The 23,070-nt window shown below is 37.9% G+C and overlaps 1 protein-coding gene across 1 annotated transcript in view; it reads right to left on the bottom strand.

Annotated features, from left to right (window-relative positions):
* Positions 1 to 7,228: 7,228 nt before the first annotated feature.
* Positions 7,229 to 23,070, bottom strand: part of MACO1 (macoilin 1) — a 30,714-nt gene continuing 14,872 nt past the window's right edge. Inside the window, exons 5-11 of the mRNA XM_075522284.1 lie at positions 22,361 to 22,539; positions 21,395 to 21,893; positions 12,699 to 12,857; positions 12,202 to 12,384; positions 11,241 to 11,361; positions 9,544 to 9,718; positions 7,229 to 8,408 (exon numbers count right to left, since the gene is read on the bottom strand). Of these exons, the coding sequence (XP_075378399.1) occupies positions 8,206 to 8,408; positions 9,544 to 9,718; positions 11,241 to 11,361; positions 12,202 to 12,384; positions 12,699 to 12,857; positions 21,395 to 21,893; positions 22,361 to 22,539 (1,519 nt within the window). The 3' untranslated portion in view covers positions 7,229 to 8,205. The remainder of the gene's footprint in view (positions 8,409 to 9,543; positions 9,719 to 11,240; positions 11,362 to 12,201; positions 12,385 to 12,698; positions 12,858 to 21,394; positions 21,894 to 22,360; positions 22,540 to 23,070) is intronic.

Below are 23,070 nucleotides of genomic sequence, written 5' to 3'. Positions count from 1 at the left end.
TTAAAGCAGCAATAAATATGGAGCGAGCTTTAAAATATTTCCCTGAGAAGTCAAGAAACAAAAATCCCATTTTACAGATGGGTAAGCAAGTAGAGAGAAGTTAAACGATTTCCTCCAGGAATCTCGTTATGAGGAAGATGGTATTCAAGTTACAACGATCCTGATTTCTTGGCATCATTCAAAATTGGCCATGACCCTCTAAAGCCCTATATACAAAATAAAGTTTTTGTAGCAAATAAGAGCAGATTAGATGCTTCAAAAGCAAAGCACGAATGGCAAAACTACTGTCTGAGAAGGAATAATGTTAATCTGTTGTCAGCCAAGCCTTTTTGTTTTAACAAGTACAACTTGGTTTGTTTTAAATAGGCTTTAACACAAAGTAGTTGCACAAACACACTCGCTTGCAGTATCCGCAGTCCTGTGGACTTAGGTCTCCTGATCAACTATAAAGCCTAAGAAGACTCAATCTCTACGCAGAGCTCTTCCCGCAGCAGCTAATGGTCTCCCCCTCCTCTACTCAACTGCCTGTTTTCTCAAAGGTTGTAGGAGCTTATATCCTTAGCCTTAATAATTTGCTGCCAATTTTAACTGAAATTAGCAAACTGATTTTAAAACTAAGCTGAAGCACAGAGACACACACCCAGCCAGACACCCAGCCATATGGATGTACTTATATTTCCATATGAAGACAACCAGGTAAAAGAGAGTAGGAACTATACTTTCCCATTTCTGTATTAGAGCCACAAAATTAAGAGTATCAGGCTTTATCAATCTGCACCTGTAAGGCACAGTTACTGGCACTCAGAAATATATGTGAAAAAGATAACCTATAATGTATAGAATTTTTTTTCAATGTAATGACAAAACAGAGATGAATGATACTCAACAAAATTCAGCAAATTCAAACAGGCATCTGGAAAAAATGTGTCCTTCTGAAACATTAAAGGGATCATTTGTACCTGGTAAGCCAGCTGTCCACCGATGGAAAGAGCTTTAAGGTCTCACTTCGCTGCAAGTGGGTTTGGAAAATTGTGCTAATGATATGTAAAAATGCCACTATGAAAGGGCAGGTCCATTTTTATACTCTGCACTCGCACTGATATACTGACTCCTCGGAGCAGCGGACACGAATCTTTAGATGTAGCAGCAGCTTAAGCCTGAATTGCTAGGTCTTATTCAAGTTGCCAGCTCTGCCAAGGGCTTGAACCTGCTGAAATTCACACAGCAAGATGAGTTTTGCAAAGAGCTCAGCTTCCATCTGGGCACCAGAACGTGCACTGAGCTCCTCTGCAAACCTGGCCCCAGCAGAGCGGTCTTTGAGGCGGTGGAGGAGGGGAAGCAAACCCAGCATACTTGCATCTCGCTAGCCAACTTGTAAAACGGGAATGCTGCTGTGCTGCTTGTTTGATTGATTTTTTCCCTCCTCTTCTGCAAGTCCACTCAGGCTCTGAGCACTTCGGGGCAAAAAGCCCCCTCGTTGTCTGTATCCATATAACACAAGGCACAAATGCTCTGAGTTCGGTCCAGGCTTGTAAGCGCTACTTATAGATTACTAATGTAAGTAATAAAAAGGGAGTTTAAAAATAACTCCATGGAAGGGGGAGGGGGGGAAAAGGGAAAGCAAATTCATTCCATAATCCTCCTCATCTTCTTGAAAGAATAACCTCCCACCCACCGGCCCGCTCAGTCCTGCTGTACAGCTGCGTGGCAATGCACGCGGTACACACCAGACAATGAGACACAGCACAGAGTTTAAAGGAGCCAGTGTGGAGAATTGCATTTAAATTAGGAAGCCAAAGGAATGAGCTAATGAAGGTCAACTCCACAACAACAGGGTGTTAATAGGACATCTTACAACACTGGTGTGGTTTCTCCCGGCCCCATGTTAAAATTTGGTATAAAGTGTTAATTTGTCTAATGTTAAAAAAGAGTATTTGTAAACGTAGAGTATTTTTAATGTAGTGACTTTTAATGCTGGGCACCTTTTACTATAAATTGAACTTTAATGAGAAGAATTATTCTCAACAGAAATCTAAACCAGCTCCTCCACACAAGTCAAGATACATGCTGTACCCCTTTGCAAATAGAGGAGAGTTTCAGCAACTTGCTTGTAGCCCTAAGAAGTCAGATACTGGATCATAAACTAGACTTTGGTCCAGGACTAACTGTTTTTCACCTGCATTTCTAAATAATACCTTTCTTTATGGGAAGTGACAATTCTACACTTTTGGATAGCAAAGACATAATGGCTTGTAGGATATCTTGAATAGCCATGGATCTCTGAAAAGGTATTTAAGCTGTAATATTAGTGTTCCCGAGGGAAAAGAGTTACTGGCAAGCTGCAGTTGAAGCAGGCAGACACCCAGTAAAGGCAGTTCAGCAGGTAAGTACCATCACCATGGACAGAAAACGGGTGAAATACTATAGGTGTATACACTGCGGAAAGTTTCCTGTATTTGCATCAAACTTCAACCAAGGATCTATACTGCTTCGGTTTCTGCAATAGAAAGGCTTCTGGATATGGAGAATAAAGCAAAGCCTTCTTTCTTCCCTTTCTTTGAATCTCTATCTAGTCTCACAGGGAGAGAATGTTTGCATATTGATTATACTTTCATTATCACACAACTCTATGTATTTCTGAGCTCTCTGGGCTTCCCAAGATGAATTTCCTATTCTTTCACATAACAGAAAGACTATGAAATAACATTCAGATGTCTGTTTAAAAAGAAATGGAATTTTTTCCAGTATGCTGGTGACTGAGTAATGTTCATGATTTGCTCTCTAAGCAGGGCCAGGCTCACTCCAGGCATCCTGGGCCCTCTCGTGGCTGTTCTGGAGAGGACACAAAGTACTTTTTCAGTAAGTTCTCACTTTCAGTAAACTCAAAGACATGTTCTCTTCGGGCCCTCCAGATCTCAAATATTTTCATTGAAAACTGCTATGAACCACAACATTTAGTTTCACATCCAAATTTACTTGGGATTTAGGGTATTTGGATTTTTTTTTTCTTCAAGCTCATCACTAATAAAATACTACTTAACTTCTAATCTTTTTTCCCCATGAAAACAGTTCAGTATTTTAAAACTTAAGTCTCTCAGGATGGCATATGATTCAGTTTCTTTACAGATGCAGGGCCCTGCTGCCCTCCAAAGAGCCCCAGGGGCTTTGCAGACAGAAATGCATTCCCATGGGTATCGCATGCATCCTATATAATCACTTCGGTTTGCTTTTTGATACATGGGACTAAAAGCAGATGAAGCATAAATCTTCTCATGATAAAAATTGCTTGCAATTATTCTATATGGCAGTTAATTCATAGAGAGGTCTAAGAAAAAAAAAAAGCCTATTTTAAAAAAAGAAATTACAGATAAACAAATGGTTTTAAGTGACAATACACCTGAAGAGGTTACAAAAAATAGAGAGACTGCCTAAAAAGATCATCAAGACACCAAATTGTTTAGTCAAGGTTAATGGAAGTTAGGATATAGTGGCAAATGCATGAGGAAACAGATCAGATTAAGTGGGCAATTACGGAGATAAAGATTGTAAAATGCTGGTTATTTCAATCTTGTAAGAATCCCTTGGTTTTAGCACTGTCTTAAATTGTCTTTAAAATGCTTGTCATGCATTTTGCATAAGGAATGTTTCAATCAGACTTTGAATGGAATGGCTTGAAAGCAAAGGATAAGAAAATTCACCTGAAGCTGACACTTGGTTTATGATCAGGGTACTGCATTACAGCCGTGTTTGTTAGCAAAAGGAAATTGTTAAGCTAATGCTTCAGGGTAGAGCAAGAAAAAGCTGCATTTCCCCACAAAAACTGTCCTACTGCTGGAGCATTTCCAGAAGCGTAAAGAGAGCAGGCTACCTTTCACTAACTGCCACTATTATTTTATTATAATCAAACCATTATTGTTCATACCACCTAAATTTTGATGGGAAATAATTTCTTGTTAATTATGTAAGACATACAGTTTAAAGATTTTCATTGTAAGCAGTAAAAAACAGTATTTTCTGAACCTGACAACATGCTCTAGAACAGCATAATTACCACTCAGAGAGATTATAGGTAAATGAGCCACTTACATTCGAACTTAATTGAAATGGATCCTTGCCCTTTTTTCTGCCTGTTCTCCTTTATTAGAAATGCTTTAGTCAAATGGTTGTGTATTATTTTAGTGCATCATAGAAGCTGATTCAATTAAGATACTGTGGCATCTCAGATTTCATTTTTATAATCTATGATGTATTAACTTGCTGAAGGTCTATTTCTGACCTTGACTTCCAAATTGCAATACAAGAAAAGGAAGGGTCCAGTAGTGAAGAAACACACCCCCCGCTGCACCCTAACTCCTATGTGAGTATTTAATAACTATTGAGCTTATGGCTAAAACTTGTAAGTTAAAAAAGAAACCCAAAACCAAAAAAACCCAGCAACTTACTGCTGCAGGTGATCAAGTTGCTGCACTACAGTGGTGCTCAGTGCCAGTAGTACACAAACCCGTTTGGATGAGGTCAAATGCAGGCTTTGGGTTAGGCTCTCTTTCCACTCTCAGATGCTAATCTTGGGAACAGTCTTATTCTCAACAGCAGGCAATATCGGTAAAGGAAAAGGGTGAAACTTTGTAATAGAGCGTTTTCTATCAAATGCTATTGGAAGGAGTCTGATTTTTATTTTGAAGTGCAAAAAATCCATCTGTTGCATACAAATGTCATCAATAACAACATATTCGGAGCAGCCAGCTCCTGGACTCAATAAGGGCAGTAATGGCAGGATCAGGCAATGCCGAAAGGCACCTTTCCTTTGGCCTAGGAAAATGTCTTGGAGCCAGTTACTCGAGTGCGCAATTGCAGTGCGCTTAAGGCAATGCTGGGGTAAGCGAACAACTTCCAACTCTGATTTAACAATTAAGAAAGAAAAAGGAAAAACAAACCACAAGTTTGTTCTGCTTAAACACTTCAGAGGAAATGGCTGCTTTAAGGCAGGTGGAAGTTCACCTGCTTTCCTGCACTCAAGCTGGTATCTCCAGCTTCATTTCCAGCTGGCCATAGAGGACATTTCTGTCAAAGCATCAATTTTTTACTTTCTGGAAGTTATTTGATGAAGCAAGACTGAGTTCAATACATGCATTCAAGCCCTCCTTTCCCCATCACCATGACATATGCTAAGAAAGGGGAGCTAGTTCATCTTAGCACAGTTACAGAATAGATTCTATGAATAAAGGAGCTTTTCATTAAATATTAAAAATAAAATTACATACTGCTTTCCACTCTACTTAAAATTTTAGAGAGGATAAACCCCGAGGTGCTCAAAACCATTACATAGAAGTCCTGTCTTTCCATTACCTTTTCTTCCTAGACTTATGCTGGCTGGAAAAAGTCCTGGATACTTCAATTTTTCTTTGGCATATCTCTCTAGAGTATTTATTCCGCAGTAGTATTTCAAAATTGACTGTAGAAAAAAACAAGATATCCTAGGTGACCCTTCTGCAGTCTTACGTTCTTAAATTCCCCATGTATTAATCTTGCAAGTACAATTTATGATGAGTCATTAAGATATTTTCTATTTCAGACATTTAAATATTTAAAGATCCACAGGTTGGCTGGTATAAGATTTGAGTGCTTAAATTATCTTCTTCCACTCACTCCACTTATCCTGCATAGCAGACTGGTGCCTGCAAATACTTTCACCTTTCCTAAAGGAACATTTCCATTTGAACCGAGGAGGGTACTAGAGAGTGCAACTTCTGCTGCACTGCAACGTGATCTCTTAAAACTGCAAACTTATCTATAATGTATTTTGATTAGGAAATGATCTATGTGTATGTCAGACTAGTGGTGATTTGAGAAGAAGGAAAAAAAAAAAATGAATGTGTCCTCAGGGGACTGGGAGTGCCTGCAGCAGAATCACAGAATAGTCGAGGCTGGAATTTCTCGGTACCTGAAAAATTTTGCCTGGAGGCCTAATGCAGTCAGAGAAGAACACCCATGTCAGGACCAGCTACGGCAGTAGCCAAAGCAAAGGTGTAAAAGACAGCTCATTTCCCCAGAATACAACTTCAGGATTCCCAATAAAAAATTTTACAATAGGAACTGTGGCTGCTAAGAGAATTAAGCGGATATACTGAAAACCAGGGACAAGTTGTTCTTTCTTTTTGTCTAGACAAGGACAATGCTTAAACTTCCAAATTGTCCATCTCGGCTTTGCTCTTGCAGTAAGAATGGCTGGAGAGGAACAAAGGCTAAACTTACAGACATACTTTTGCAATTCTCAAGAAATTTACTTTTTTTTTTTTTTTTTTAAGAGCCCACAGACAGGGAAACTTGCTAAGTTTATACATCGAATACAAAAAAACATCTGTTCTTCCTTCTGTTTCACAGAAGTGAAGCTCTGTTGCAAAAGAGAGGACTTACCTGGAATAACAGAGTGCTCTTTAAACAAAATGTATTCTTTATACCAGGCTAAATCAGGTCAGTTAAAAAGGCAAAAAAAAAAAATTTTCTTTTTATCTGCAAGAAAACATTTATTCTTTGTAAACCCCACAGAAAAAAAGAATGCAGCCAAGACCAAGTATTGAACGAAAATTGTGCCAAAGTAGGCAGCAAAATGGGGGAACCTCAACACAAAAAGTCAGTGACAATATTTCATGTTTTGCACAAAGATGAAAAACCTATGACATTTCTGAGTAACACTTTTATGGTGACAATTACACAAGATGATTCAAAAATGCAAATGACAGCAACATGCACACCTGGCTAAAGCTAGAAGTTTTATCCCAAAAGAATATCTGTGATTAAAATGATGAAACTTTAATACTTCTATTGACTTGTGTGTCCTACTTTTTTTTTTTTTAAATGAGGCATACATGCCAATTAACGTTAAACTTTTTTTAAAAAATTCTTTTCTTTTAAGAAGAACTTTGTCCTTCCAGAGTCCACTGCATGTTTGCAAAATCATAATGTTGGGTTTGTAATTCTGCTAGTTTCCAACACAATTTTGCTTCCCACCCCTCCAATCCCCACCCTCAAAAAATCTGAAACACTTCAGAAGTTGTCAGTGCAAACACTTTCTATCAATGTATAATATACATTTTAACTTAAACCTTTGTGCAATTTATGAGTTTCCTTTAAAACTCCTTAAAAACTCCTTGGCACAACGGCTGAAAAATATTCAGCTCCATTTAAATTGTCAAACACAAAGTGATATAAAGTGTAAATCACAGTTGAATAAAATAAAAAAAACCCAGAACTGCAGCTTTTATTAGCCAGCTTTACAGTCTCTTGTATACAGTACATTGCACAGTTCCGCCTTCACAATAACGCTTCCTGTATTAATATTGTGCCTTCCACGATGCAGTATAATCAAGGCAAGTTACAGAACACTGCTGAGTTTATATCAAAATAAACAGAAGATGTAACCTTGGTTTATAATGAACATCCAAATTACCATGTACAATTTGCAGTAGACTCTGTAATGAGCTTGATATATAAGCTAGATGACAGTGAAGGGGGAAAAAATAGTTTAAACCATCAAGTTTCCTCTTGAAATGTCTTTTCCCAAGGCACTGTGAACAAGACTGTTAGCAATTCTCAATGACTAAAAACACCAATGGGAATATAAATATTTCACACAACAACCACCGTCACATCATCATCTATTCTCTTATTCTTTCCCTTAAACAACGCCCCTGAAATTTGTTTGGTCCTTTGAGGGGTAATCAAATTATCTTCTGCAACATCACATATTTGTATTTAATACATCTATAAATTAAAGCTTTGTTAGATTATTTAACCCTTTCACTGTAAAAACTAAAGGTTTTTCCTCACTATTTCTGAATGAATCTGCAAATTCAACTTGATTATTAAAAAAAAAAAAGAAAGGGTTCAAAATCAAGCAAAGCCCTGTATTTTTCAAGAGGAAACCATGCAAGAGTACATAAAAAGGCAAAATTGGCTACTTGAAAACCAAGAATTGTTTTTAATGCATTGGCCAAGGAAAATAAATTGCAAAGTTCTGTGAGGTTTTCTAAAAATTTACAAGAAAAACTGATGGGCAGTTCTAGTCAATCCAGATGTTCTTTTATCCTGTTTTAAATGACAACGAATACAGTCTCACACAATACAATTTCATCTTGACTGCAAGAGACACTCCTGTGTGATGCCTTCAGCATGACAAAATTACTGGGCAAAAAAGAAAATTGGCATTCATTTCTTCAAGGGCTGATAAACAGAGGCATTGGGATCAAGTCCAGAAGGGCTGGTCTCCACAAATTTGGAAGAGTAATGTGGGGAAACAGGACTCAGAGTGCTGGTGGCTGCAGTGTATGTTATGCTGGGCATTACTGCCATAACTTCTGCAATCTTCTGTTTTAGGTCCTTGATTTCCTGATCTTTTTGAATGATCTGCCCTGAAAACAGCAAATAACATCACTTAGAACCAGCAGCATGTTTTCGCCCTCCACCAACTGTTCAATGATAAGAGCTGTTGAAGCAAAACACCCAGAAGACATTCAGCGCTCTAACGTGACATGGGTAAAAGCACAACTCCCATACCTCCTGGTTTGTGTTGAGGAACTATGTTTAATTACCTCTAGTTACCATGTAACAACTAGACGTAACACTTCCATTAGATTTTGCATCCTTTGGATTCCCAGCGGCACTATACCAAAAGATTATTTCTATGGCTCAACTTTTTTCTGCACTTTTCCGTTCACATTTTACAAGCACCTCACAGGCCCACAAGTGTTTGCTTGTTAAATGTGTTATTTACTTTATTTTCAAAACTGTCCTATTCTCACCGTTTTTCTAAACCCCCTTTGGGCACACTCACTACATCACTACAGCAATTTATAAACCTACGTAAAGAGAAACACCAGTGACATGAAACAAAAAAAAATTCTCACTCTAATCAAATTTTCCTGCAACCAAGCAAACTTCTGCAAGGAAATTAAACAGGTTCATTTAAATCAAATCAAAAGGTTATTTAATTTTGCTTCATGGTTGGCACAGCTGAACAAAGGACAGTCTGGGCTTTATACTGGCTTCATGCTCCCTCTGGTGGCTACAACACCAGCCCAACACAGACACCACAGTGTCCATGCTTACCTCACCAGCGTGAAGTTTAAAACAGATTGGGTTATGTGCCCCCCCCTTCCCCATTTAGGTTGTATTTACTTCAGGAGAATCAAAATATTATTAGGATTCAAGGACAGGGGCTTAATAGATGGCAACTATTATTTTATCTTCTAGCTCTTTAAAAGAAGTTCTCCAGCTTTAAGGTAATGGTTTATAAAAAATGTAGAAAATCATCATAAATTAACTTAAACGCCCATCTTGACATTTATTGTCTTCAGTTTAATAGCTTGGGGAAGCTGATCAGCTGGATTGCTTAGGCTCACATTCACAAAGCTATAAAAGACAGAAAGCTGAAATGCTGCGTGGGGACCGTAGCCCACCCCTAAACAAAAAGGTAGGATATTCTTTCTGTCATATTTTCACTATTTCAGTCAGTACTACGTGTTGAATTAAACTATCCCATATTACCTTGGGCAATCTCAAGCTGCCGTTTTGCATCTCCTAATGCAGAGAACAGATCCAGCTTGATTCTTGTCTCTGCACTCAGGCTGTTCTCTAAGTGCTGTGTTTTATCCTGCATGGCTGAAAGTGCTGACATTAACACCTCCGTATCCTTCTCATTTTCCTTGTACTTCCGCAGTTCCTGTAGGAGTAATTAGGACAAATGTTATTCTCATCGACTTTACACATGAGATGCACTGAGAAGTCTTTCTCTTCCCCACAGCACACCACTGGGCCTGGTATTAATACTGTAAAATTAAAATGATGGTTAATTAAGGACACTGTCATATTACCTCCAGTAATTATACATGACCATCATACAGGTGATTAAAGCCATATTGTACAATACATAATTACAGTGCGGCGAGCAGGTATCATTTACTCTGCTTCTCAGCCCTCTATCATCCGTATCGAGACCCTCCACCCAGAAATCCTCCTCAGCACTTCCAAGTGCCAGCTAAGCAGCTGCACGGTACTCTTAGCCAAGCTGTGGAAGATGAAAACACTTCCCACAAGCAAAATGGCTAGAATGGGGACTGATCTCTTGCTTAAAGTGATCACTTTTAGCAAGACAGTTTAAAGTGATACTAGATAGGCATTTTAAGCTATTTCAATTGGCTGATGAGAGGGATTTCTTTGCCTCAGAATACTTCCCACATTGAACCTAACTGTGCTACAAACCCAGAAATTCAGAAAAGAGAAAAGGAGGGAGCAAGTATTCTGCACATAAGAGACAGGCAACTTATGGTTGGGAAGGATGCATTAACATTTGACTAAGAAAAAAAAAGAAATACTATACATGAAAAAAAAAGTTCTATACTTTTAAATGAAGAAACAATAATACAACAGGGGAAATATTAATGCCTGTAACAAAAAGCTTCTCTAACAGTTTGAAGATGGTAATAAAATTAAAAAGCTTGATTATAGCTGGTTTTGATTATTTGAAAGCCATGCTCATGTTCTCCATGGATAAACCACACTTGTTTTCAAGGGCTTGGTGGAACTAGGAGCAACAAGGCTGCGTATGTTATTTGGAAACAAGTTCACAATAACACCAGGTGGATTTTGAAGAGTGTCTAAAAACCACAAGACATTAAAAATACATATTCATGCAAATTGTCAGTTGACAGTCAGAGTACGTCTTTAGGAACAGACATTTTAAAGGAATAAGGTCAAGTTCAACTCACACATTTGAGCTCTTAAACTCTAACATGCCAGACAACGTGTCTGCTACAAGCCTACCACGATGTACTTTCAATATTCAAGCACTTTCACCAAAAAAAAAAAAAGTCTGGCCAGTGATTAAGACTGCACTGAGTAAGCAATCTTACTTGCTGGCAGTGAAATTTATAATGATACAGACTGGCAACAAGCTCCTCACATTAAACAAAAAATGTTGTTGAGGGGATTATATTCTCAGTCTACCCAGACCATTGGTTCGGCGAAAAAAATTCTAATACTTTAAACAATTGAGCGGTGCGGAGCTGAGACTATTAACCTCATACCCAAGTTCTTACAAAGCCCGATGCAAGACATGCAAGATAGACATCTGAAGAGCATAATTCTTGAAGGTGTTGATTGCCTCTTATGTAGCTCCACCAATTTCAGAGGGCTGAAAGCACTCATTGTGATGCTGATCTAAGCCCCTGGTGCTTTCTCATTACCTGAACTTTCATTTCTAGTTCTCGTATCTGATCTTCTTTCAGCTTTATGTCAATTGTTAGCTTCTTGCACTCTGTCTCTAGCTCTCGGATACGATTTCGTAAAGTTTCAGTACATTCTCCTCTGCAGAAAAAACATTAAAAGAGCAGATGATGAAATAAGAATGAGGCTGTCATTACTGAATTGTTTATAACATGAAAATTAATATAAATATTGAAGGATAAAAAGGAGGACGCTAACTTTGTTCTTTCAGCAAGAGAATTTTCTTTATGGCAACAATGCAATAAGCTGCAAAAAGTTACTCAATGTTGTGCCTCAAGTATTCGGAAATTTGGAATATTTATGAAATATGGAGAACAGAAAAGCAGAAATAATTCTTTTTAGACATTTGGAGCACTGCAGATTAAAGTAATCCACACTTGTGCCATGCTTTCATCTTGAAAAACTTCCCATCTATACACCTATGTGACTACTGAAACACCACTGTGCTGAGCACTGGTAGTCATTGGCTAGAGCAGAAAACTTCAAGATGCGAGATCAAGACAGTATTTTGACCAACATCGTTGCCTGAATCCTTGATTCACAGTCCCCATAGGAAAAGGGATGTTCCTTTTTATAAAGCAGACTGACCCATGAGGGGTACAACATCTCTCTGTTAGCACAATCAAGGTAGAGGAGATAATTTAGAGCATATTCATCCTTTATACCCTGTAGATGCAATGTATAGGAGCACTGAGACTCAGCTTCATGGAAGGAGATCTCCCAGTCCTCTCACTGCCTTAACACATATAAACCCCTTAACACAAATAAAGCTTTTTTTAAAAATCAAATACAGACTACTCCTTTATGTACAGAAGAATGAAAAATGCCTCCCCAAATCCCCCCCAAACACATTTCAGTAGCAACAGCTACATTTCAGTAATTTTCTGGAGCTGAGCTTGCTTCTGGGGTAGAACAAAGTACCTTGTAGCAGCAGCAAAAGCGACAGCACGTGCAGCAGTTGCTTCTTCCAACTTCTTTCTTTTCTTTTCTTCCATTAATTGTTTTTCTACAAAGGCTCGTGCCTCCTGCTCTGCCTTTAGTTTCTTCTCCAACTGGCTGATCATTTGTTTGTCTTTTTGTTTCATCTGTACAGCATTGTGTAATCTGGAAGGTAACAGGTATGGGATTTAATGGAGGATTTCACTTACTAAAAATAAATTGCTGTCAATGGTCCCGAATGAGCGTTGCTGGATTTGCAGACAAGTGCCTCAAATTTTGTAAAGTCTTAGCTTTTTTTTTTTGTAAAATTAAATTTTACAAAATTTACTCTCATTACAAAATAAATTAACTTTTATTTTGTAACATTACATTTTGTAAAGTCTTAACTCCCTCCCTTGACTTAAAGGGGAACTTAACTTCCCCTTGACCAGACTACAGCCATCAGCAACTAATTTACACAGCTGGGCAGAAACACATACTTGTTCTGAAGCAGTTCATTTTCTTGCCGGAGCTGTCCGATTTCAGACCGAATTCCCCGCTCTGTGTTAGTCAGAGAACTGATCTGACTACGTAGCTCCTGTTCGATCTGCCTGCTTGCTTGCAGGTCAGCCTTTAACTTTTTAATATCTTGTTCCAACCTAAGGAAGACAATTTTAAAAGACAATTTCAACTTTATTTCCCAGTTACCCAAAGGTTCAAGCACATTATATAAAAATAAGCAGAGTAAACATCATACCATCTGCCAACCCCCCCAAAGCCTTGCTTCTTAAAATAATAAACTCTCAGAAATTATGCCTGTCCTTGCTAAATAATAACAATGTTTTATATAACTATACATATATAGCTCTATGTATAGCTATACACACACTTCATAACCTCCCACAGGAATTTTGTTTTCCTCCATGCACTGCAGAGTTGTAAAACAAATCCTATGGAATTAAATTTTTCCTCTTCAAGCAGAAGTTAAATGGATAAGTCTGAGAAGTTGTAAACAAGGACAGGTGCACATATGAACAAATTTTACTTTTCTCAACAAATTACAAGTTTCATTTGTTAGTTATAGCTGAGCTGTGGAGCATACTGCTGAATTCTCACCTAAACTTTTTTTTTCTTGAAGTACATGATGTGCATGTTGAATAAAGAGTACGCGTTAAGTCATCCACAGTTCAGGAGTCAGTAAATTTAGTTTTAATTGCTCCTGAACAGAGACCATCTGCTATACACTTAATTGTAGCTTTAGAAAGTTCTTGAAGACTCATGCAAGCTTATCAATTAAAATATTTTCAACCAAAATTGGTTCAATAAAACACAAATCTCTAAAGAGAGGCCCCCAGCTCACCTTAATTTTTTCCCCACATTTTCAAAATAAGATTATTGATTCTTAGAATAAGAACACATCACAGGTGAATAATTAACCATTTTTAATGAGCACTGTTACATACTTATTTAAAGCAAATGTGCCTCTCAGTCATTCACACATAATCCTCATTTGCTCTGTCAGTTATTGATTTAAAAGTTTTTAAATGTTCATAAAGAAGATAAAGATGTTTTTATTTCCTAAAGTTCCATACAGAATTAGTGGTAATTGAACATTAAGACTTGGGGAAAATAGTCACAAAAGCCAAAATGAACTGCCCTTATTGACATTCACCAGCACAGATGAACGGTTATAGCTTTTTGTCCTCATAATGAAAACACTTAGCTCTTTTGGGCTTCAGCGCAGGAAAATCTCAACGTAAAATGCTAGTGAGAGATGTAACGGTATGAGGCATAAGAACATCTTGTGTGAATGAATCAAGAGATTAAATGTGGAATCATCAAACTTATGGAAATTCATAAAAGTACATCTGTAATAGGCTAAAACTGCACCGAAGAGGTCTACTGGGTAAATTAACAGCAAGAAACAGCCTATAAAGGAGCGTGGTCTATAACACACTCATACAACTCAAATGCTTAGATCCCACTTCCTACAGCTGTACTAAGCTGTCTTTCTAGTTATACTTGAACTGCCCTACTGGTAAGATGAATTCCTTTTAATATAGTATAAATTGTCATCAAATGTACCTTTAAAAAGAAAAAAAAAACCACCCAACTTATACTTAGTAGGCAAATAGTAATACTGCAAAGCAAATACACATTTCATATTGATGACCAGAAATCATTTCAACACCTTGTACTCTGTTGTAGGAGGAAAAGAATCTGCAAACCTAACCAAATATTCATTCAACCATGTAACCATAGCACACAAACCAAAAATGGAAAACCCATCAGCAGATGTTATTGGGTATGTATTTTCACCGCGTTCAGGATGTTAAGTGATAGAGCTAGGCAGTTGTTGGGCAATGATATAACAGTTCAATTTAATCTTCCAATAAGCAGTAACTAAGTGTTTTAGAAAGAGCAAACTTCTTAATTGAAGAGAGTAAGATGCTGTAGGAAGCATTAACAGACTGTTGTGTGCCAACAGCTGATTGGTTTTAATATAGGTTTTCATAAGTAGGTGAAAAAAAATAGTTGGTAGCACAATGTAAAGGAATGCAGATAAATCACACACACTTTACATTGTCAAGTACCCATAAATAATTTCAACATACATCTCTACAATAAAGCGATCTCTGTGAAAATAAGATAGCTGTAAATAGCCTTTTCCCTATAACTAAGACTATGTCAAACTTGCTCAAATAAGATGTACCAGGATTTATTTTGCGTATTTAGTGTTCCAGGAAAAGAAGCTCTGATCAGGTAGAGCCCGAATAAATCAGAGGTGCCGGCACAGGACAAGCTGAATTTGTATTTTGGCAACAGAGCATTGACATTAGTTCAAACTTCTTAAGCCATCTGGTTCATGGCATTCCTGCCGGTTTCAACAAGGGCTCTGTACCTGCAGCGCTCATGGGGCTGGTCCAGACTGCGCTGTAAAGAAAGATGAAACCTGCGTGACCTGGAGAGCGCACACAAACGTTGAGCAGAAAGGATGCCTACTTCCCAAACCAGGAGGAAATATATCAGGCCACAAGCCACAGCCTGCCTTTTTACTCAGCATAGGTAGAACTGTCCAACCAGAACTGCAGACATTAAATTTGTGAGAATCGGGATCAGGAAGCGTTGCGCACTCATGATACATCACTCAAATCCTGCCTGAACACAGAGCCAAAGCCTCATGGATGTCCTTTCCGCCTTAACTTTTCAAGCATGCTCCAAGCGTCAAATATTCATCCTTTTACTCTGAAGGACCACAGGGGACTTCGGGTAACTTACACAGGCAAATGACACCGCCCTGCCGTTCATTATGACTTTCACTGTAAATCACAAAGAAGTCAGGATTAAACTCAACAAGAATTGATCCAACCCTGGGTGCTCCCACTGTTTATGAAAAACCAGCTGCCACACCGCTAAAACACATCCAGACAAACCACATACCGATAGTATACTACTGCCTATGAGCAGCTGGTGCTGCTCACCTGCAACCCTTCATTCACTAAACACCGCAGAGAGGAGTTTCTTTTTCTTAGAAACTGCTAGCAGGTGTAAAGTGGGAACTATATAACCTTGTGCATCCATTAAAACACAAAGACTCTCCAATTTACTAGCCATCACAAATGAGCTCACAGTAGGCTCAGGAGTGAAAGAGTGATAACTTAACCAGTTCGACTTACTCAAATCCAGTACTTCCACACATCTGCATTTTTCAGGCCACCATGCAGTTAAGAGTTTTTATTCTGTTGCAAAACAATCGCTCCTATCAGTACAGATGACCTAACTTACAACAGTCGAAAGACAGAATAACGTATGTAAAACATGATCAGTCTACATACAGTGAGTGATCAACTACTGTAGTGCAATTCCAAAGGGGCAGAAGAGAATTAATACAGAGAAAACGAATCTCTTTCAAGTCAATGGCAGACAAAACCACTGGAAATTTATCTGTCGATGGACTTGTTTAGAAATAAGTTTTAAAGTAAGATTTCACCAGATTTTAATTACTCCTTTTCATTATGCTGTAGTTTTTTCTATAGCTTTAAATACCAGAGCAGATATTTTCCGCAATTTATAGAGCAAATAAATGCTTCTTACTATCCAAAATTAGTTAGGAAGCTAATAACCCATCATAATGCAAGGACCAAATGTTTCCTATATGGTTTCTCTCCAAGACCTGCCACATTTAGCTAGAGATACAACTTCATTTAAAAAAAAAAAAAAACAATCAAACAAAAAAAGACATTGTTAGTTTCCTCTCAAAACCACATGTACTCCTTGCATTCTCTGGTGTGTAAACATGTTCTTATCCTTCTTATAAAGTCCAGTCAAACATTTTTAGCCTAAAAACTTCCTCCTGCGGAACTCTTGGCCAAGAGCGAGCCAAGAGTCAAAGCTCTTCTCTGTACATAGACAGAGAGGTCATCCATCATTTTCACAGAAATACAAGGAGATTAAAAACACCCTTTCCGTTGCCCCTTTCTAAAATGAAAGCACATCATGAACGTAAACCAATACAATGCCCTAGAAGAAAGCTTCGCTGCTACGAGCACAGACTAGTGCGTGGAGTTTTCCCTCCTCCCCTCCATAATAGTCTGCACTACTGTTACAATGATAAACGACCCAATAAGACAGCACTTTTTTTTATTATTATTATTCTTTCTACCATTTCATTTTCTGCTTAAGTCTCTTATTTCCAGGCTCACTGGAAAAGTTATTTACAAAGTGGGGATGAAGCAAACTGGAGTTCTAGAAGATACTTTTCTCTATTGCTGCACAAACTACAAGTCATTTTGACACACGATTATTTTTAAAATAAGGGTTTAGTTGCAGATTATTATGTTGTGCTGTTTATACAACTAAGGCCAATTTCTTTCAGTTTGTCTTTACTATAAATGCAGATTTACCCATTTTCTTTTCTCAGCACTACCTCATACAATTCCTGATCTCACTGATGAAGAGAATTAATCAGTAATCACCTCCAAGACAGAGCCTTTTGCGAAATGCTTCAGGGAAGATTGATGGATCAACTTAAAGACAACTCAATTCAGCTTAATCCTCCTAAGTATTGCTAACTGGTGAATAACACATCCTTGTTGCTTAGTTTACTCAGTTAACCCAATTCCATAATCACCTGGCAATTACACACAAATTAAACACAATTTATGTAAAATTTAAAGTTTTAAAAGACCCAGAAGGCACTCAGATGTTTTTCTAAGAGACCCATTTTTTCCTTTTTTCTGTTCCAGCCCAGTCTGTTGGCATAAGCATCCCCTGCAGTGAACCTACTTCTCTGAAGTATCCAATGTGATCCCGCAGCATCGAGGTTCTCCTGCTGTAACTAATATGCTGTTACTAGCAGTTCCTCAGAGCATTTTTCATTACCAAAAAGAAAGTAATCTACAGAGAGAAAGCTGAGTTACTTCTTTTTCTCCTACACAGAATTGATCTAAGTAGCTGGCATTTTAAAAGGTTATTCTGTTTCTGAACAGTCCAAGCACTATATTGACAGCGGCTTGAAAATGGTTTGCTAGAAGGATCCCCTCCCAGATTTCTAATTTACATTCCCAATTCTTTTGCTTTTCTATTCTATGCTTTCCTTCACTCTCATCATGTTTCATGAAACACTGACCATCTCCCCGCACTGCAGCTGACAGCAAGAAAGCCTTCTGGTATACTAATGCCATTTCAGGCAGGGGGGATAAGGAAGAAGCAGCTCTTAGGACATCAATGGTGCCACAGAAGATGTACAATAATTAGCATCAAATGGACAGAAATTTACATTAAAACCTTTAAGTCTGTCTCTGCAGGTAACATCAAAGCAAAGGAAAGCAAAATAAGATGTGGTAGACCAGCCCTTGCTTCACAAATATTTTTCTTGGTCCAATTGCCAGAAGATGTCATCGTTATCTCTGAGAATAATTAGTACATAAGACAGCTTGTTTCAACACCTCATGTGCCAAAGGCAAGACCTCTATGGATACAAACAGTTTTGCCAAGCTGCACTGCCAGGTTTTTGTGTGTGTGGTGGGTTTTTTTTTTTTCCTTTTAAGGGTGCAAATAGCTAGAGGCAGGACATGATTATTACTATGTAATATGCAATAAAATAAAAAATCTCCACCAACGACAGCTTGGACTCGTTCCACACATTGACCCCCTAAAACATGAACAAAACCCGCTGCACCTCAGAATTGACAGTGAAACAGTAACAAGAAGTCAACTCGCTCTGTACCCACTGACAAACAATATTAAGTGTAAAGGGCTACCAAGTTTATCCCTCCACTGAATACCAAACGTATCCCTCTATTGGCCCAATTACCATAGCGTTGGGAAATCAGCAGCTCAGATCACAGAGATTCAATTATTAAGTGCTTGACAAACAAACAGCACATTTCAGCATCCATCAGAAGCAGATATTCATTTCAATTGTAGGAACAAAAAAAAACTAAGGCAGAGATTACTTTCAAGGCTGATCAGCAGGGACAGAGCTTCTTGAATCCCTCTGCTCTAGCTATCAAGATAACAATAACATAACATTATATTCCCTGAAATACCTAGAGATGGGGATCAGTAACTTCCTCTCCAAAAAACTAAACACACATGCATTAACCTTTACCAGACAGAACAAAAATAAAAACTTACTGTTTCAAATAAAAGTAATTTTGTATATAAAATATAACTTAAATTAATTAGCGGTACCCTTTCAGATATAAATGTCACATCCAGTATTTAAGAGAAAAAATTAACAAGCATGCAAGACACTCGTGTTCTCAAAAAACCCCAGTCTTTACTGTCTCGAATAACCCCTGTTAATCCTGAGTCCCTAGCAGTCATAAGGCATACTTTACATTTAATACTGGTTAGTCAGCTCAGGGAAATCATTTGTGAACACAAAAGGAAAGCAGCTTGGTTTTGACATCCTGCTGTGAGTCTGCTGGACAAGAAGTTATAAAAAGCATCTTTATTTGGAAGCTGAGCAGATCTGATCTGAAAGTCGGATACAAATGCAGGACTTCACACAGCCGTTTCAGGGTACAGCACTGATGCAGACTGAAAGTTTAATAACGGGAATGAGTAATACTACTGGAAGTGGAAAAGATGAACAAATGCCTTACACTCCAGGGACAGGATAACTGACAAGTTAAAAAAATAAACATGAATTTTTAAATTTAAGTGCATTCCATCCCATCCAATTTGTCAGGTAAATTTATGCTTCTATTGGTGTAGGAGTTACATACTCAATCTGAACTGAAACAAGACTTCATGAATGATTTCAGTCATCTATGTTTGTAAGAAACTGTGAGCAGCGACACATGGGAAGTTGGTGTTTTAAGTGCTCTTGGCTTGCTGGCACGGGGAAATCAGTGCACAATAAGCAGCTACATGAATTTGTAGCACAACAGCCACATCACACCCACACATCACATAGAAACACTCGACAAACAAAAGACTGAAGTAGCTTAATTCACTTTCAGGGCAGAGTAAGGCTATGTTACACAAAGGCACTTTCAGAGTACACTAATTGTGTACTCCCTCCCTACCCAATGGATTAGAGGAGCTAGAATTCTGTAAGGGCACAGTCTAGTTTATTGTATACTCACTTCTGCATTAGAAAACCCGCTTTGGACAATTACAGTGACCACCTGGTCTAAGTTCACATCACAGCATATAAAAATTTCAATGTGTAATTTAAAACTTAAAACATACAAGGTTTAAATCTCATTCCTTGTCATAGCTACATGGGACAAAATTCTTAGTCTGGCAGGTCATTCCATAAAGCACTTCCCTTCTCTTTTCTCAGGACTTATGAACCACATTTTGAACTGCAGCAAAGTTGAAGTAACCTGTTCTCTTCTTCAGTGAGCAAAGAAGCCATGTAGGGAGTATAGAGATGCCCATCTGAAACTGGCAGCATACAAATACAGCGGTCATATACATGTTTATTTAGATGCAGCTTTGCTGAAGACAGAGCCATCTGCATCCCATTAATCTTGGTTGAATTTGATTCACGGATTAGATTGATTAGCTGGTTTCTTATTTGCTTCATACAAGTTCTCTACAGACATTAGGTATCAATTAGTCTGGATATTTAATTGGCAGAGGTACACCAATCAGTGGCAGAGTGGTTATCAGAGGAGAAAATAGTATTTTCATTGAAGTAATTGTATTCACATAGCATAAATCCTCAGAGACAGACCAGAGTCAAAAGTCCAATTATCAAAAGGTACCTGCAGGGAAAGCAAACCTGATCTGCCAATTAAGTTAGCTGACGAGGATTTGTTGGCCAAAGAATGTTCAGCACATGAGAAAAGGAAAGAGAGAGACATAAGCCAGGAATGGTAGGAAAGTGCATCATTGTGCAACAGTTTTGTTCTAGACTTATCTCTATCCCCATCTCGAACAGTTACACACTATCTTTCTTACAAGGACTTCTTTTGGTAACATACAAGACCACCGTATGTCTCAGGACTTACATGCGCTAAGTACTTAGCTGCATTTCATAAATATGTCTTTATTTAGACTTCAGATAAGCATATGTAAAGATATGACTCTTTCAATCTTTACAGTTTACAAGGCAGCTAAATTAAATCCCTGTGACCTGTACTTAAACCAATAAGGCAGCAGGTATGCAAGCAGGAATCTGAACTTATCACTTTAAGGAGTCACATAGTAGCTGGTACTTTGCATCTATACTTGTCAATTGCGGATTAAAACAAACGCCAAACATTTCAAGGGGAAAAAAAACAAAGCAAAACAAAAAATTAAGACAAAACACCTGTTCAGGCACCATTAAACCCCACTGAATTCCCTGAAGATGTAAAGGTCACCCCATGGACGATTGGTCAAGAACACATCCACTGAGCTCTGTAATAATGATTCTCCACACTTATCTCATGCCTTCTTATCAAATGATAGTCAAAGCTATTTATTATGCCTCACAACACCCCTGTGAGGTAGGTAAGTATCGTATCCTGAGGTAGAAAGGAAGAAATTTGCACAAGGCTGCATAGCAAACCAGAGGCAAAAATCAGGAACCAAACCCCAAACAGCCCCTAGTTCTCTCATTCCATTACTAGACAATTCTGTCTTCTTTATGGGATCATAATTTACATTTTCCTAAGAAAAAAAAAAAAGATCTAATGTACTGGAACGAAGGGAGATAAGACAGGCTGTTACACAACGCTCAGATCAAACTTACCTTACCAGTGCATCTGGTTTGCTTAGCTGGTTATTAGGAATACAATTTTCCATTAAGTCCTTATGTGTGCTTGGGCTCTTGCTAGCACATTTCTGTTTTTTCTCATTTTTAGTAGATGAGGAAGGGATGCTCCCGTTAGTTGCACTGTGACTGCGAGGCGAGGAGTTCACAACTCCGCTGACATTTTTGTAATTTTTGGATGAGGCAGTGCATGAGTCCTCTTTTAAGAGGTTTTCTGTACTTCCTACAAGATCATTATTTAATCTTTTACTATTGATATGGTTTTCCATATATTCAATTTCTTGTATTTTAGAGTCTACAGGTTGCAAAATATTGTTATTTATTCCAAGGTTATGTTTCTTAGCATCCTTGTCCTTTTCTTTCCCTTTTTCTCTATATTCTAGCTCTGGCAACGTTGCAGATAATTTTTTATTGGCTGGAATGCCTCCATTGTGCTGCAAAAGTATTGAGGAATCCATATCAGATAATCCTTTGGCTGCTGCAATACCAAAATAAAAAAAAAAAAATTTAGTTCATTAAATCAATCAATACTGTGACATACAAAGAAAAATCATTAAGTACATATCAATCATTTCTGCAGAAAACAATCATTATTAGAGTCTATTTAGAAAAGAAAATCAGAAGTCACATGGTATTTTTAGACTTTTTCCTCATTACAGGCAGGAAACAGTAACCAAGGGATTTAATAATAAACACTAGTGCTTCACAGAGCACTGACTGACTAGATTGATGCAGTTGCTAATAAAGAACTAAACAGAGAGGACATAATTCATTTCTACTGTCATACTAACCACTGCCAAAATAATTTTATTTCTGGCTCCTCTGTTTCTAAGTTCACTATACTTTCATCAAAACAACATGGACTAAAGAAGCTCTTCCTTAGCAGGCTTTTTTTTTTTTTTAATAGCAGATAATAGCAAACATTAAGTAATAAGTATAACTTGCCTTCCTCTGCCTCCCTCTCTTGCCTTTGTAGCATCTGCTGTTCTGGGGGCAGAGCTTGCTGGAGAAGCTGCATGTAGAACTCGTTCTCTTTCTGCACTTCTTTTTGTTTTCTTAAACGCATTTTGTAGCTGACGTAACTTTTAAAGCCAAAGCCCAAAGTCACAACAGGGTAGCCAATACTAAGAAAAAAAAGCAACGTTATTATTCAAAAGGTAAACATAATAGTAAATTAATAAATTATAATGAATTATATAGCTGTGACTACATCTGGATTGCAACTCTTCATAGACAATTATATAGAACATGTTTTTTGCTGTACTACAATAAAGCTACAGTTCAAAAACGTAGGCACCTCTTTATCAAGATAAAATTACAGTTCATTACAGACCGCAATTAACTGTAGCATAGATTAAAGGATTATGACAATGCAATTGCAGTACGCATAGCAAAGACAGCTTTTAGGCAAACACCAGACTAGGAATTATGCATCTTTTAAGGAGATAACAGCCAAATACAGCAGAAGTTCCCAAGTTTTGTTCCTAAAGGGCCACATAATATATCAGACATTAAACTGGGAGATGTGTTAACAACATTCATCCAGAACAGTGAAAGGAGAAACTGATCCTTAGCCCCATCCTTTTGCATTCAAAAATTAAGAGCAGATCCCTTTTCCACCACTCTTTAAAGCAGAGACAAAACAACGGTTCTCC

Source organism: Mycteria americana, chromosome 21 (genome assembly GCF_035582795.1).
Source record: "Mycteria americana isolate JAX WOST 10 ecotype Jacksonville Zoo and Gardens chromosome 21, USCA_MyAme_1.0, whole genome shotgun sequence".
Classification (NCBI taxonomy): domain Eukaryota; kingdom Metazoa; phylum Chordata; class Aves; order Ciconiiformes; family Ciconiidae; genus Mycteria; species Mycteria americana.
The sequence above is the reverse complement of the archived record's forward strand: the minus strand, read 5'-3'. Positions and strand labels throughout refer to the sequence as shown.